The following is a 14059-nucleotide window of genomic DNA, read 5'->3' on the forward strand; positions in this document are numbered from 1 at the left end:
CGGGCCAATTCGCCGCCTCGCCGGACTTAAAAGGGGCCCCAAGCCCCAGTGCTCGCTCTTTTCGTTTGAGCAAGATCCCCTGAGAGGCCGTGGCCTCCAAATCGTTTTCTTTTGAGAGGCTTCCAGGCCTCCGCGTGGGTCGCAAGCTAAAGGGTTGAAGGTCAGACGTACAGCGGTGACCCAGGGGGTCGGTGCTGTTCTGACCCTCAGGACCTGTGATCACGCCAACCACGTGCGGCATAGGCGACGCCAGGAGTGAGGTCACCGGTAGCCCAGGGTCCTGCAACCTTGCGCTTGTTCGGGGCGCCGCGGGGGCTGTTCAGAGAATTCGCGTGAGCAGGTCCGCTCCTTATTTGCCCCTAGCGTTGGGCAATACAGGAATCCCTGGAGTGTGGGCTGCAAATCCCCAGCTGTGTCCTCCCTAACGCGACAGACCGGGTGGGCAGAAGGGGCAGGTGGGGACGCGGCGGGAGCCCGGGAGCCGACTGTCTGGGCGCAACCAACCTGGCCCGCTTTCAACGAAACACGTCGCCCAAGCCCAAGCAGGCGCCTAGGTCTGGGCGAGCTGGTGGTGGGGAGAGAAGACATGGCGACTGCCGCGCCCGCAGCTGCGGAACCGCGGAGAGCCCCCACCAGCGCCTGGTGGTCCTGGACTCTCAGAGCCCAGGGTGTGTGCTGCATGCGGAGCTGCGTGGAGGGCCTGAGGCGGGCGGTGCCAGGGCTGGACTCTGCCTCGGGGATTTCTTTAGCGTCTATGGGCTGGGGGAAAAAATCACGCACACAAGCTCTAGTTCTCTGGTTTGGCACCGAGAACCAGCTCCTTTCTCTTCTTCCCTCAGTCACAAACAAGGATCCGTGCTGGTAACGATGGCCTTCCTATCCGGTGGCGTTGGAAATAGCCCTCCAGCCCTTACCCCTACATCGCCCATTTCCTTCTGAAACGGCTCTACCGCAAAAGCAAGAGAAACCCTTCGGAGAACTGCGCGGCTGCTTTCTCCCTTTAGCCAAAAGTCCCATGGTGGGCAAAAATGTGTCAGTCTTGGCTGATCAATGAACTGGTCATTAATGGCCTTAATAAGGGCTCCGTCTGTCCTGCGAGCTTCCGACCAACTTAGACTCAAAGGCCCCAGCCTGTCCCTGACCAAAAGTCCGGGGCAAAGGCATTCTGTCAGCGTGAGATCATTGGGCCCACCCACTGAAGCTTTCCAGAAAGTCCTATCCTCCCAGGGGACGTTCAGCGCAGCTTGGAGGTGAAAGGAAGCATTTCAACCAAGCCCACATTTCCACGGATTTACAAAAGTTTTCTCTTCTCTGGCCATGGAGCTGCTCCTATTAGTGCTCTATAAGCAAACAAGGCTAGTATAAGCCTCTTGGGTGTGTGTCCTAGGGGAGAAAGACAGGAATTTGGGGTAGACCCAAGGCACCTGGCACTGCAGGCATCTGGAGCAGCTGCTCTAAGCGGCTGGAACCCAGGAATGAGATTGTCTTAGGGTCAAGCTGGCGTCTATCAAATCCTCATCCAGACATCTACCAAGTGTTCCATCCTGTGACAAACACTGTCAGGCAGGAGGCCAGGCAAGGAGGACTGAAGGGACCCTAGCACAGCTCCTAAACATCCAACAGCCCTTGCAGCCAAGAGTTCTGGCCCAGCGCAGCTAGAACTGTTTTCCTACAAACATGAGGGGAGGGGATAACTAGTGGCATAAGGACACACACCCACATATATAATAATGGTGCTACAGGTTTTCTGTGCTTGCTCTGTAATGATGTTTCATATGGCACACACACTATATTACCCAAGGTGGCAGGTTCGCCATCTGTTCTGCTCTGTCTCTACAGCTGAGCACTGCCTGGAGACTCCTGGCATGGCTACCTATTTTTCAAGGATAGTATTCTTAAACCTAGGCCCAGAATCATCAGAGACTGAGAGATCACCCAAGCCTCTTCTAATAGTAAGAGGGAATGGTGTAAGCAAACCAGAAACTGGTCTGAAGTCTCATAGCAGGAAGTAACTGCCTGTCTCATCCACCGCACCCAGAAAGGCACTCTACTTCAGTCCCAAACTGATCTTGCAGAGATATAAAATGACCATGGGAGAACTGGGACCAGCCTGCCAGCTGAATTCTTTCAAATGTGTAGCTGGGAAGGGGTCTTGGAAAGAGCAGGTCACCTTTGTTGGATGTCAGCAAGATGGGCTCTGAACCTCAAAGCAATCTGGAGTAAATTTTTTCCAAGTTTCCCAAGGTGATCCTGGCTGATTCTGGAGCAAACCTTGTGTGACAGCACATAGGACTCTATATAGGATGTCCTGGATGCATCAGATGAAGACTCCAAAGATGCCACCTGGGTGTCTGCAGGAAGCTGTCCTCCTGGCACTGGCCTGGAACCTACTTTGATAGTCCTTTGGCCTCAACATAAGGGGTAAGCACCTAGGAGCAAACTGTTAGGGGGATTACAAGAGTTCTACTCTCTTTTGATTGCAACACCCCCAAAGGAACCCCAGCGTGCTAGAGCAGAGGGAAAATTTTGGAAATCCTGATGAACAGTTAAAGAAATGTGTCTTACCCTTAGACATCAAGCAAGTCAAAAGTTGAACCCAAGACTCTGTACTTCCACTCCAGGGCTTCTAGCACCAACCCCCTAGAAAGTTTAAAGGGGTGGAAACAAGAAATGTGGACTAGACTCAGATTCCATAGCTCTAGGCTGAGAGCAGCCCAGAGATCCGTGCTGGCTGGGGTCCTAGCATTGAGAATGGCACCGGGAGTTCTGGCCTGCAACAGCTGGGAGTGAAGAGGGGAAACGGAAGGAGAAAGGACAAAACTAGCTAAGCCCCAGGCCTTGCAAAACCGTGGAAATAGAAGTAACATCCCCTCACAAACACACACCATTCTCTCATTTCCTCCACGAGCGCCGTTCTGCCGAGAAAAAGCAACATGCCCTGAAAAGAAAAGAAAAAAAAAAAAAAAATCACCAGGATCCCGCTTTCTAAGGCCCTCATTATGGAACCAGCGCGCGGGTTCCCAGGCTGAAGCCGCCAGGAAGGACTCCGAGCTGAGACTGAGCCGAGTCCAAGCATAGAGGCAGGACGATGGAAGTTCCTCCACTCTCCTCTCTACCCCCCATCCGGGAAGAGCTACTGCCATCCTAGTACCCCTGCCCTCAGCTCCCGGTAGGTAGTCTGTGGGTATATGTCGTTCCTCGGCTCTTCGTCGCCGCTCCTGCCGGAGTCAACTTCCGTATAAGTCACACGGAACTGCCTGAGGTTTCTCGGACCATGGGACCCGTGGGGTTAAGTCTGAGTCCCCGCCCGACGAGGAGCAGAGCGCGCTGAGTAGGGCGGTACCGGCCAAGGAGCAGCCGGCCGGGCTAGGAGAGGGAGGGAAGGCGGGATCCTCCGGGAAGTTGATTCTCAGGCGTCCGCCTGCGGCCACTGCCAAATCCCCCACTTCTCTCCCCAGTTCCCTCCCCCTTTCCCTCGAGGACAGCTCGGGTCCGGAGTTTCTAGCGTGGGGGTGGGGCGTTTTCAGTAGGAAAAGCCAAGTCTTTGAGCGGCGCCTGGGCACGTCCAAACTCTCCATCCCAACAGTCCGCTCCTGGATAGTATCTGCCTGCGAACAGCAGAACCCTGGGAGGGACGCGGTGACCCAGCTGGGACAGGGGCAACTAGCAGGGCCTGGGTGAGGCTGCAGCGCCGCCCCTTGCAAAAAAACTGCCCAAAGTTCCTTCCCTCTGGAGGCTCCTTCTACCCTTCTCCCTCCCCTTCCTGCCAGAACCCCCTTAAACGGTCCTCCACCTTCCCTTCTCTCCTCTTCTCTCCCCACTCCCCTCTTCTTCTAGCGTCCCCTCTTCCCCCACCCCCTGCGTCCTCCTCCTCCTCCTCCTCCTTGTTCTTTGGGCGTCCGCCCCGTCAATCACCGCCGCCGCCGGCCCCTGCCAACCCCTCTCCGCCTCCCAGGCTCTTGGAGCGCCTCCGGCTCCTGTCTCGGGCCGCCCTCCGCTTTTCGCGGAGCCGGGCGATCTGTCAGCGGAGCCGGCCGGGGGGAGCCGCCCGGCCCGCCGGGGCTCGGGTTACCAGTGACTGACAGCGTCTCCATGGCGAATAATTTGACTCGACTATTGTCTGGCGCGGGCAGGCCCCGGGTCAGATAACCGGACCAATCAGGGCGCGGGCCGCCGCGCCTCATGCCCGCTTAGAATAATATTATTAAAAAAGCTGCGAGCGAGCTAGACGGGAGGGAGAGAGAGCGAGAAGCGAACTAGGGAGCGGCGGGCGGGCGCGGAGCATGCGGAGCGGCGCCCCGGGCGGCCCCCGGACTTGGGCTAAGGCGCGGGCGAGGCGCGCGGGCTGCGGGGGCGCAGAGCTGCGCGGGACCCGCGGTCTGCACGAGGACGTACTGCAGTGACTCGACTCGCGGGGAGCCAGCTCCGGTCCAGGGGGCCCGCCCCTCCCGCCTCTCGGCCCGGACGGCTGGCTGGGAGGCGCCCATGCGGGACCCCGCGGCGCGGTGAGGTCGCGCGCGGGCGGGCGGGGGCGCAGCCGGCACCATGTCCATGCTGCCCACCTTTGGCTTCACGCAGGAGCAAGTGGCGTGCGTGTGCGAGGTGCTGCAGCAGGGCGGCAACATTGAGCGGCTGGGCCGCTTCCTGTGGTCGCTGCCCGCCTGCGAGCACCTCCACAAGAATGAAAGCGTACTCAAGGCCAAGGCCGTGGTGGCCTTCCACCGCGGCAACTTCCGCGAGCTCTACAAGATCCTGGAGAGTCACCAGTTCTCGCCACACAACCACGCCAAGCTACAGCAGCTGTGGCTCAAGGCCCATTACATCGAGGCGGAGAAGCTGCGCGGCCGGCCCCTGGGCGCTGTGGGCAAATACCGCGTGCGGCGCAAGTTCCCGCTGCCGCGCTCCATCTGGGACGGCGAGGAGACCAGCTACTGCTTCAAGGAAAAGAGTCGCAGCGTGTTGCGCGAGTGGTACGCCCACAACCCCTACCCGTCACCCCGCGAGAAGCGCGAGCTGGCGGAGGCCACAGGCCTCACCACCACGCAGGTCAGCAACTGGTTCAAGAACCGGCGGCAGCGCGACCGGGCCGCCGAGGCCAAGGAAAGGTACGAGTAAGTAGAGCTTCTGCGCCGGCTTCCCGGGGCCCGAGGGAGTGGGTCGTAGGGCGTCTGCCCACCCCCAAGTGAGGCCTAAACTGGACCCTTCTGTCCCAGCAACGGCCAGCTGCAGCCTAGCTTGACCTAGAGGGCTCATAGGTCTTTCTGGAGACCCGGCGGGCAGAGATTTGTCTAAAGCGGGCAAAGCCCAATGTGGGAAGTTGTCAACTAACTCCCTGGTCGTTTGTGGACTAAAGTGGAGAAGCAGCGAGCTTCGAGGAGAGGGCGGAACTGTGAGCCCGAATCCGCTCTAGGTAGGCACAGCAGACAGGCCCTGATCGTACCAGGAAAGGCCAAGGATGGTGTGTGGGCCCAGGTGGAAGCGGGTGGCGGATTTCTGACTGGTTCTGTGCTTCCCCGCACTTCCCCTCAGCCTTACTCACCTCCAAGCCAAAGTGTGATTAGGGGTCAGGACTGGGATTTCCCTAGTATGGACTAGATGAAGAGGAGCCTGGGCAAGAATTTTCCTTGTCTGAATGTGGGATTTGATGCCGCATGCAAAGGACTGAGGTGAGACTCTGGGGAGAAGTGCCTGCTCCGAGAGAGAGGAGGAGAAACCCCTCTTTTCTGCTTTGCTGGACCTGACAGCCCTTCCCTGGCCCGACCCTTGACCCTTTTCCTCAGGTCCTACCCTCTTTGGTGGATAGGTGGGTATATCAGGAGTGAGCTAAGAGCCTTAGAAGGCCTGAGAATTGAATGTTGTCAGGGAAACCAGGACTTTATGAAATAGCCTAAGGGTTGACCAGTAGCCCCTTAGAACTCCAAATCTGGACAAGGAGAGAAAGTAATTGTGGGAACAGAATCCAGCCTGAGGATAACAGTCAAACAGGACATCTTGGGTTGGTGATATGGGTGTGTTTAGCCCAGAGTTTGAATGATCAGGGTCAGAATTGGGGTGCCAAACACGGGAAATGGAAGGGATGCTGCAAACTGAACTTTGGTATCTGAGGCCTTGAGATTGGAGTATCCACAGTGATAAGGCTTCTGCAGTCAGTCTGTGGGTTCCTCCCAAGAAATTAGGAACAAAAGCCCTCCAGAAGCCACAAAAGGAGAACCTACCTAGTATTTCAAATATCCAAGTCTGGGCAGGGACTGTCAGCAGAGGCAGGGCAGGAGGTGAGTTCTCTTTGCTGGGTCCCCTTCCACGCAGACTGGCATAAGCCCGGACTCCTGAAGAACATCGTTCTCTGGCCCAAGCCTCAAGTGAGAACTAAAGATTCTGCCCCTGAGTTTGTGGTTATGATGGAAAAGTCTAGGTGAAGACTAACAAGTCTTCCCTTCTTTCTTCTCCCAGGGGCTACCCTCCATGCCCCAGCTTCCAGGTCCTTGGTTGAAGTTCCCACTATGCCCGCAGGGAAAGGGGACCCTCCATTCTTGGAGCCTTGACCCTATAGGCCCAGCAAGGACAGCCCTCACAGGATCTGCCCAGTTCAGAGTTACAGAAATAGGATCCTCAACTTCAGGAGCCTATGCCCAGAAGTTTCTCTCAGCAGAGAAAAGCAAAAAGAAATGAAGGACTGTGAGATACCCAACTTCAAGTTGGTCACCCCGCCTCGTATCTAGGGTCCCTCATTCTCCTGCCCCACTTCTACCTAGTAAACCTGACTGAAGGAGTCTAGAGGGATCTGAACATCGAGGCATCTTCTCTTCTGTCCTGCTTACCCTCCAACTCCAAGATCCCCTGCTCCTAGAAAGAAAGGAGGGGGAAAGAGAGTCATGAGATAAGCAAGGGAGGCAGAGAGTGGGTGGGAGGGAGGGAGGATATAGGGAGAGAGGTACAATCGAAATTGGGTGTTGAAAGATTGTGAAAACTGGCGTAAAGGAAAACCCAAGGCCAGGTCGAGAAAACCATAGAAATCGAAAACACCCGCAAGTAGCGCACCGACACTCTGTCTCCCCAGACCGGTGGCAAACTGGCTCCGGGTAAGATTGCGCTAAGCGGCCTCATTTCCCCGCTGACCCGGCTGCTTTGCTCCTGCACTTGCAGGGAGAACAGCGAGAACTCCAATTCCAACAGCCACAACCCATTGGCTTCTTCTCTCAATGGAAGCGGCAAGTCGGTGCTAGGCAGCTCGGAAGACGAGAAGACGCCGTCGGGGACGCCAGACCACTCGTCCTCCAGCCCCGCGCTGCTCCTCAGTCCGCCGCCACCACCCGGGCTGCCGTCCCTGCATAGCCTGGGCCACCCTCCCGGACCCAGCGCAGTGCCGGTGCCCGTACCGGGAGGAGGCGGGGCGGACCCACTGCAGCATCATCACGGCCTCCAGGACTCCATCCTCAACCCCATGTCGGCCAACCTCGTGGACCTGGGCTCATAGAGCTCTGCTCGCTTCTTCCCGTTTGCCTTCCGGGCTTGGCGCTGGGACTTGAGAGAAGGCGGTGCCCGGAGGGCCCCAGAGCCCGCGGCCCCATCAGGTACTGAAAGACCCGCTCGCGGGACCGGCAGAACCGCCGGCGGGGACAAAGAGGACGGCACTCCGGGTCCTTATTTGGAATTTATTTTCAACAAGTTGCTTTTGAGATCTTTTGGTGGCCGGGGACCAGGTCTTGAACCAGGGAAGGGAATAAATTATACACCATTCTCATTCTCTCTCCACCCGTCTTTTCTTCTCTCCTCTTGCCTGCACCCCCTTTCCTCCTTCTTCCTTCCTTTCCTTCTCCTTTTCCTTTTTCTCTCCTTTCGCCTCTCCTCTCTCTCCTTCTTGCTTTCCATTATTTTCTTCTAGATTTCTGGCTCTTTTTTTCTTTCTCTTTCCTTGTCTCTCCTAGGAGTTTCTTGCACTCTATCTTGGCCTGGCCATTTATTTGCCCCACTTTCCGGGAGTGGGGAAGAAGGAAGAGGGCCATTAAGGTCTTGGAATCTAGGTCGTCTCCAAAGGCTTTCCGGAGAGGGAACCCATCACATCAGTGGGAGCTGCAGGTGACAGCTTTTCGCCTAGTAACTTAAGTGAAAGACACCCCAGAAGTCCCTTAATATTCATTCTCTCTCTCTCTCTCTCTCTCTCTCTCTCTCTCTCTCTCTCTCTCTCTCTCTCTCTCTCTCTCTCTCTCTCTCTCTCTCTTTCCCCGACTGTGGCCGCAGCACTCCCGACAGAGAGTGCCTCCCGAGCCGCGGTCTTGCCATTTCCCTGTTATGCCCTCATGTGAATGTTCTTCGGAATATATTTCTGCTTTTATTTTATAATAAAATTAGAAATCAAATATATATGAATATATGCCATGAAGCCCGAGAGCCAGGAGTGCAACAGTGTCTGATTTCCCTACAGGGATACTCCGGCGAGTCCCCGAAACCGGGAGGCACCCTCCCACACAAAGAGTATCACTTGCTAGGTGAAGGGCCTGAAAACTTTGAAACTTCCTCCCCCAAAGCCCTCCATCCATTTTCTTGTTCCAGAAAACTCCCTGCCGAAGTGGGCAGGGTACAGGCTCCTTTCCCCCATACCACTGCGCAGAGCCCCCAGCCCGCCTCTTTTTCCACCGCGGAGGTGAAGTGCGAGTTGAGAAAGCCTGTGTCCCGCGGGTATGTGCATTTGGAAATGCGGTGGCTGGGGAGCAAATCTGACCGCGGAAGTGTCCTGTCGAGCTGACACCTTGGAGGGGTCTCAGTCCCTTGAACTAGGGGCAATATTCTGGGGAGATAGGAGAGCCCCCACCCCCGCCGTCCCGCAGGCGACCGCTGAGCTAAGCTCCAGGCGTGCAGCCCGATATGGTGGCGGAGCAAAGGTGTCTGAATTCATGTACGCGCACCGCACATCGCTTCAGTCGGCCTGCTGTAGAGGTGAAGGACGGGGAGAAACAAGTCAGAGGACATTGAGCGGCGGGGCGGGCAGGGCGCGCGTTGTAAATGAGAGTTAAGTGAGTACCTGGGTTCGGAAGGTCAAGCCAAGGGGACGCCTTCACGCTTGGTGCGCCACAGGTACTTCTGTGGCTGTGAATTAATCTTCGGCTCTGCCTCCCCTCTGTGGTTCTAGCCCCCTTTAACTGACTGGGCCAAGCCGGTCCCGGCAGATTCGCAGCAGGAAGAACCTTGCGAGGAGGAAGTTGAGGCTTTTGGGTGTCGGTTTTCAGTGGCTGTAGGTACTGAACACATGCCTTCTCCAAGACTAGGACGCCGAGCCTGCAGTCCTGAACTGGAAGGGATGGAGGAGAAGAGGCATTTATCCGGCCGAGATTCCAGAGCACCTGGACCTCCTGGGACTACCTTTCTGGCAAAATCAGCGCTTCCGGGTAAAATCGGGGCAAAATCAGAAGAACTTTTCCCTCGGATTTTCTAAGTATCAAGAATTCCCTGACGGATTCAGGCAGCTGAATGGCCTAACTAGGCGCGGGAAGCTACTATTTGTGAGGTCTGAAGATACCCACCAGATGGGACTGCTCAGAGAGGCTGGAGCCCTCCGCCTGCGTGGGCATCCAGCGCGGGTCCATTTCTACACCCCAAGAGAAATTCAAGGCGGTGGTACCTCTCTCTGCCTCTCCTGGAGGCTCTGCTCTCAGGAAACAACTCAGGTCCTCATGGGTACTGTGCTTGTGAGGCCAGGGCGACCCAACTTCTGCTGCCTGGAAGGCTGAAGGGCCAGCTATTGCCTGAAGGTCCAAAACCCAATCCACTCTAAAACCGCCTCTCAAAACCACCTCTCATCAATCCAGAGGGACAGAATGCTTGGTGATGCCCCTTACTGTGTCAGAGTCCACTCTTTTCCATCTACTTCTGGAAATGAGACAAACACAGCTTGTATATGCCCTATTATCCCTACCCACTCCCCGTTTTCCAGTCCCACACTCACAGGAAAACAGACTATATTAACTTCCATATAGACATGAACATACACATTTAATATTAATTTGATTCAGTCAGTTATGTTCCACGGCTGTTGGATGGTAACAAAACTTTTCACCCTCTCATACATAGTGACCACCCAGAGAAATGGACTGCCACACACATTCATACCTGCATGCACTCAATACAGAAGCAAGCACACACACACCCTCATTCCATTTGCAGACACAGCATGTCCTCAGGCACTATCTCATGGATATATATGCGGGATAATGCAGAAACTGACCCCCTCCAGCCTGCGTGTGCTCTCACACATGCCGACACACATACATTTTAGGCTTCTTTCCAAGGAGCACATAAATCCACAGCCCACACTGGTGCCTCTGCCAGCAGCGGCAGCCAGCTCCTGCCCACAGACCCGCGGGGGCCGGGGCTGGGTCTTTCAGGACGACTTGCTGGAAAGGCCTAGATACCCAACTGCTTGGTCGTAGAGAAAGGAACGGTCCTGCCCAAGGCTGCAGCTGATTAGGGATCCCACCCGAGACACCCTGTAGCGTCTGCCCAGGTGGGATCGCTGGAGTTTGCCGGGAGTTCTAATGCGCCAGTAGGGGGCGGGGTGCCTGCCCCAGGATTATTCCGCAGCAAAGTCCGCTGAGCCATGCAACTTGCTGCAACTTCCCTCTTCCCCTCCCGGTTGGACAGCTGAAGTGGAAAATATTTATTTAAATGGGGTGGGGGAAATTATGCAGACGTTCTGAAAACCCCAAGTAGCTAGCTACTCGCCCACTGCATAAATCTATACAAGCCAGTTCAGTTGCTGCACTGACCAGAGCACTCCAAATGGGCACGTCTTGCCTGGAGAATAGAGGCACCCCTGTGGGATCTCCAGGAACCCTGTCAGCCCTCTCTTTACCACTGCGCTCTGCCCAGAGGCAGCCCTGAAGCCAAAGGGCCCAAAGGAATGGATGCAGCCACTGAAAGAGGGGAGTCTCCTTTTCATTTGTTCCTCATCAGGTCCCATGCTCAGGCAGCCCTCAAGGGTGAAACCGAATAAACTAAAACCCAATTTAGTTAGGGGCAGCTGGCTGGACTGAAGAAAGCAAATCTGCTTGGAGGCAGAAAATTTCAGAGGTACAGGAGACATGCGGGGCTCCCAGTGAGTCTGGTTAGTCTCCTCCCCACCCTGTAACCCTGGAGTGGACTTGGTTCAGAATGCTGTCGTCCCTACTTCTCGCACCTTGAGGGAATGGTGGCCCCACTAGGGAGCAGGTAGTGAAGGCGGGTGACACCAGCAAAAATTAAACAGAATCAGGGAGATCTGGGAAGAAAACACGGCTATAGGTACTCAGTCCTTGGTTATTCCCGGTACTTGTCGACACAGTTATGGTCCTTAGGAAAAGGAAAGGCACTTGGGTGAGCATCAGAATCAGGATGCAGGATGCAGGGAATTCGGCCCTCATCCCACCTGCTCTATCTCCTGAGGGATGCCACAGGAACTCTGGAAGAGAGAGACTCCGATGTTTTGTGTTGAGGGACAGGTGAGGAAGGGCCGAGGTGGAGTTGGACTCATGACTGGCCCTTTCCCTTTTCCGTGTTTCAGTCTCTGAGCACTCAAAGCTGCCTAGGAGACGCTGGAGGGGGACCTCGACACAGTACCTGTGGATGTACTGGAAGATATGAGAAGGCATGAGAGATACTGTGTGCCCGCAGCGTGAAAAACCCACGCTGCTATGTGTATACAGGGCGGCGCGCCTTGAGAGTGGCTGAGAATACAGGCACGCTTAAGAGCCCGTGAGTGCCCAGGGCACTTGTGGGAGCCAGGAAAATCAGTGGACACCAGAGCCCTCCACCTCTAAGCACGTGCGCATGGGGCTGCAGGAGGACGGGTGCCTGATCCCAACCTGGCGCGAGCTAGTCCTTGTTTCTGGAGCCACTTTTGGCCATGAGCTGGGTAAGCGGAGGGCAGAACTCCGGGCCGCTGGGGGTCGCGGCCCCGGGTGGGACGAGCCTGGTCCCGAAAGACCCCGCATCCCGGTGTCAGTGTCAAGGCCCTGCATGCCTCATCTCAGGAGACCTCTCAAAGCTCCGCGGCGGTCTGTGAGGCGGGAACTCGAAAATGGTTTTTCCAGGGTGGCATCCGAGTGCGGAAGGACCGCGCCTGCTGCAGCCGTCGCGCAATGGAGAATCTACGTAGCCCGAAGAAGGTCAGCCTCGTCAGGTCCAAGAGGCGCCCCTAGTTGCCCCCAAAGCTCACTTTCTTGGAGAGATCCACAATCCAGAAAGGCACAAGGGCTGACGTATGGGGAGAGGCCTTCTTTAGGGCACTTTCAACCTTTGTCCCTGCCAGGGCTAACTCAGGAACCATCAGAGGCCCGCTCCACGCCGAGCGCCAAGCCCCTTTATTCCCTGGGTAGTGTGTCCGGAACCCCGTCGCCGCTCTGGCCAGGGAAGAATACAGGAGAACCAGGCCTCTGAGGTCCCGCCGGCACTCGCGAGACCACAGCCCTCCTCTCTGCCCAGTGCCATCGGCTTTGGGACTGTGGTCCCGCTCCTCTGCCCCACGCTACTGAGGCTAACTCGAATCGCTAGGACCTGCAGGCAGGAAAGTCGAGGGCTGAGGGGTGGGTAGCCCTGTTCTCTCCGCCCCTTTAAGCAGGCGATGGTGGGACAGAGGCCTGGGAACCGGGACGTTTGGGAACGCTCCACAGGCACAACTCTGTGATCCCAAGTAGCGGTCCTGGCGCGGCGGACGCCACCTCTACTTCTCCCGGGCCACCCAGGCCCACACCTGAGATTCTGGGGTTTCCCTGGGAGAAGCACTTTCTCCGCCGCACCCGGGCGCTGTAACTGAGCCACCTGAGAGTCTTTAAAGAGGGTGGCCCGTCTCTCCGATCGATCGGAGCCAGAGCGGCGACGTCTGGACCTTGTCGAGCTGCCGCCCTCCCTTCCCTTCTCCCAAGGCTCTTCCCACCAGCCAGGGTGGGTCTGCCCAGTCAGGCGCTCGCACTCTTCAAAAGCTCCTTGTTGGCCGAATTAGCCAAGCAACGTTTTTGGCCATGGAGACTCCTTGGTCCCCTAAGTAACTGGTCATAGCTACCATTTCTTGAAAGCGTATTACCGTCGGGCCCTTCCACACCTGGCAGCTGTTTAATTCTCGCAGGAGCCACACAAAGACGCCAGTATTACCCACCCGAGAATCCGAGGCGCCAGGTTGGGGAACTTACAGCGGCGGAAGATCGGCATTGGAATTTGGGCTCTTGGTTCTTCCCTGAACGTCAGCTGCCGTGAGCGCAGTGCGGGAAGTGGGAGCGACGCCTTGTCCTGGGGCTCCGGCTGGCAGCCGGGAGCGCGAGCTCTCCGGCCGAGTTAGGGATAGCGCTCAGCAGCGTGAGGGCCTGGGGAGCAGGACCAGGGTCGGCTGCGGGCGGAGGGGCGGCAGCGGCGCGCGCGCCTCAGTGGCCGGCTTACCACTGAGATGCAGAGTTTATCTCCTCCATAGTTGGGCTGATTACCTAGGTCTCCCATTGGTCTTCCGCCCGAAAGGGGGTTCAGCCAGTGCGGATTATTCCAGAGTAAAGATGAAACCTCGAGACCCCAGGTCAGCTTCCTGCAGATTCCTTCCACCCGCTCCTTCAGGTACCCCCTCCCTGATTCTGGGACTCTAATGAGTCCTTGGTGGAACGTCCTCTTTCCCGCACCCAGCCATTAATCCTGGGCTGGTCAGGGGCATGGTGCTCTGATGGGGTGTGTGTGTGTGTGTGTCTGCCCCGCAGTATTTTAGAGCGTCATTCCATTCACACGGTTTACCACTGGGATGTGAGGAGGCCAGGGAAGGAGGGGGAGGGAGCCCCACCCGCTGTCTAAATACCTGAATAGATCTGGCCCACCCTTCCCCAACACACTTACGCGCCACTGCAAGCCCTTGATCCCCTTCTCTCTACAAAGACGTTGATGGTGCAAGCTCTCCAATTCCACAAGTGATTTTGTCACTTTCATGATAACATATGTAATATGTTATTGTCCCAAAGCAAAGCCATCCAGGTCCCTAGAAAGTCACTGTGAGACACTTGGACTGACAAGGTGGTCACAGTCCAAATCTAAGGAAGAGTGAATGGAAGGAGTGAAA

The 14059-nt window shown here is 56.5% G+C and overlaps 1 protein-coding gene across 3 annotated transcripts; it reads left to right on the forward strand.

The window, feature by feature from the left end:
• Window positions 1-4028: 4028 nt before the first annotated feature.
• Window positions 4029-11626, forward strand: SIX2 (SIX homeobox 2). 3 transcript variants are annotated; one of them, XM_079110568.1, is made up of 2 exons: window positions 4029-5111; window positions 7144-8169. In XM_079110568.1, the coding sequence occupies exons 1-2, from the start codon at window positions 4546-4548 to the stop codon at window positions 7472-7474; spliced, it is 897 nt and encodes a 298-aa protein (XP_078966694.1). In that variant the 5' UTR covers window positions 4029-4545; the 3' UTR covers window positions 7475-8169. The 3 variants fall into 3 exon arrangements, with proteins under 3 accessions (XP_078966694.1, XP_078966695.1, XP_078966696.1); XM_079110569.1 differs by having other exon boundaries at window positions 4029-5105; XM_079110570.1 differs by lacking the exon at window positions 7144-8169 and adding an exon at window positions 11534-11626 and having other exon boundaries at window positions 4031-5105.
• The last annotated feature ends 2433 nt before the right edge of the window (window positions 11627-14059 follow it).

Source organism: Sciurus vulgaris, assembly GCF_902686455.1.
Source record: "Sciurus vulgaris genome assembly, chromosome: 14".
NCBI classification, from domain to species: Eukaryota; Metazoa; Chordata; class Mammalia; order Rodentia; family Sciuridae; genus Sciurus; species Sciurus vulgaris.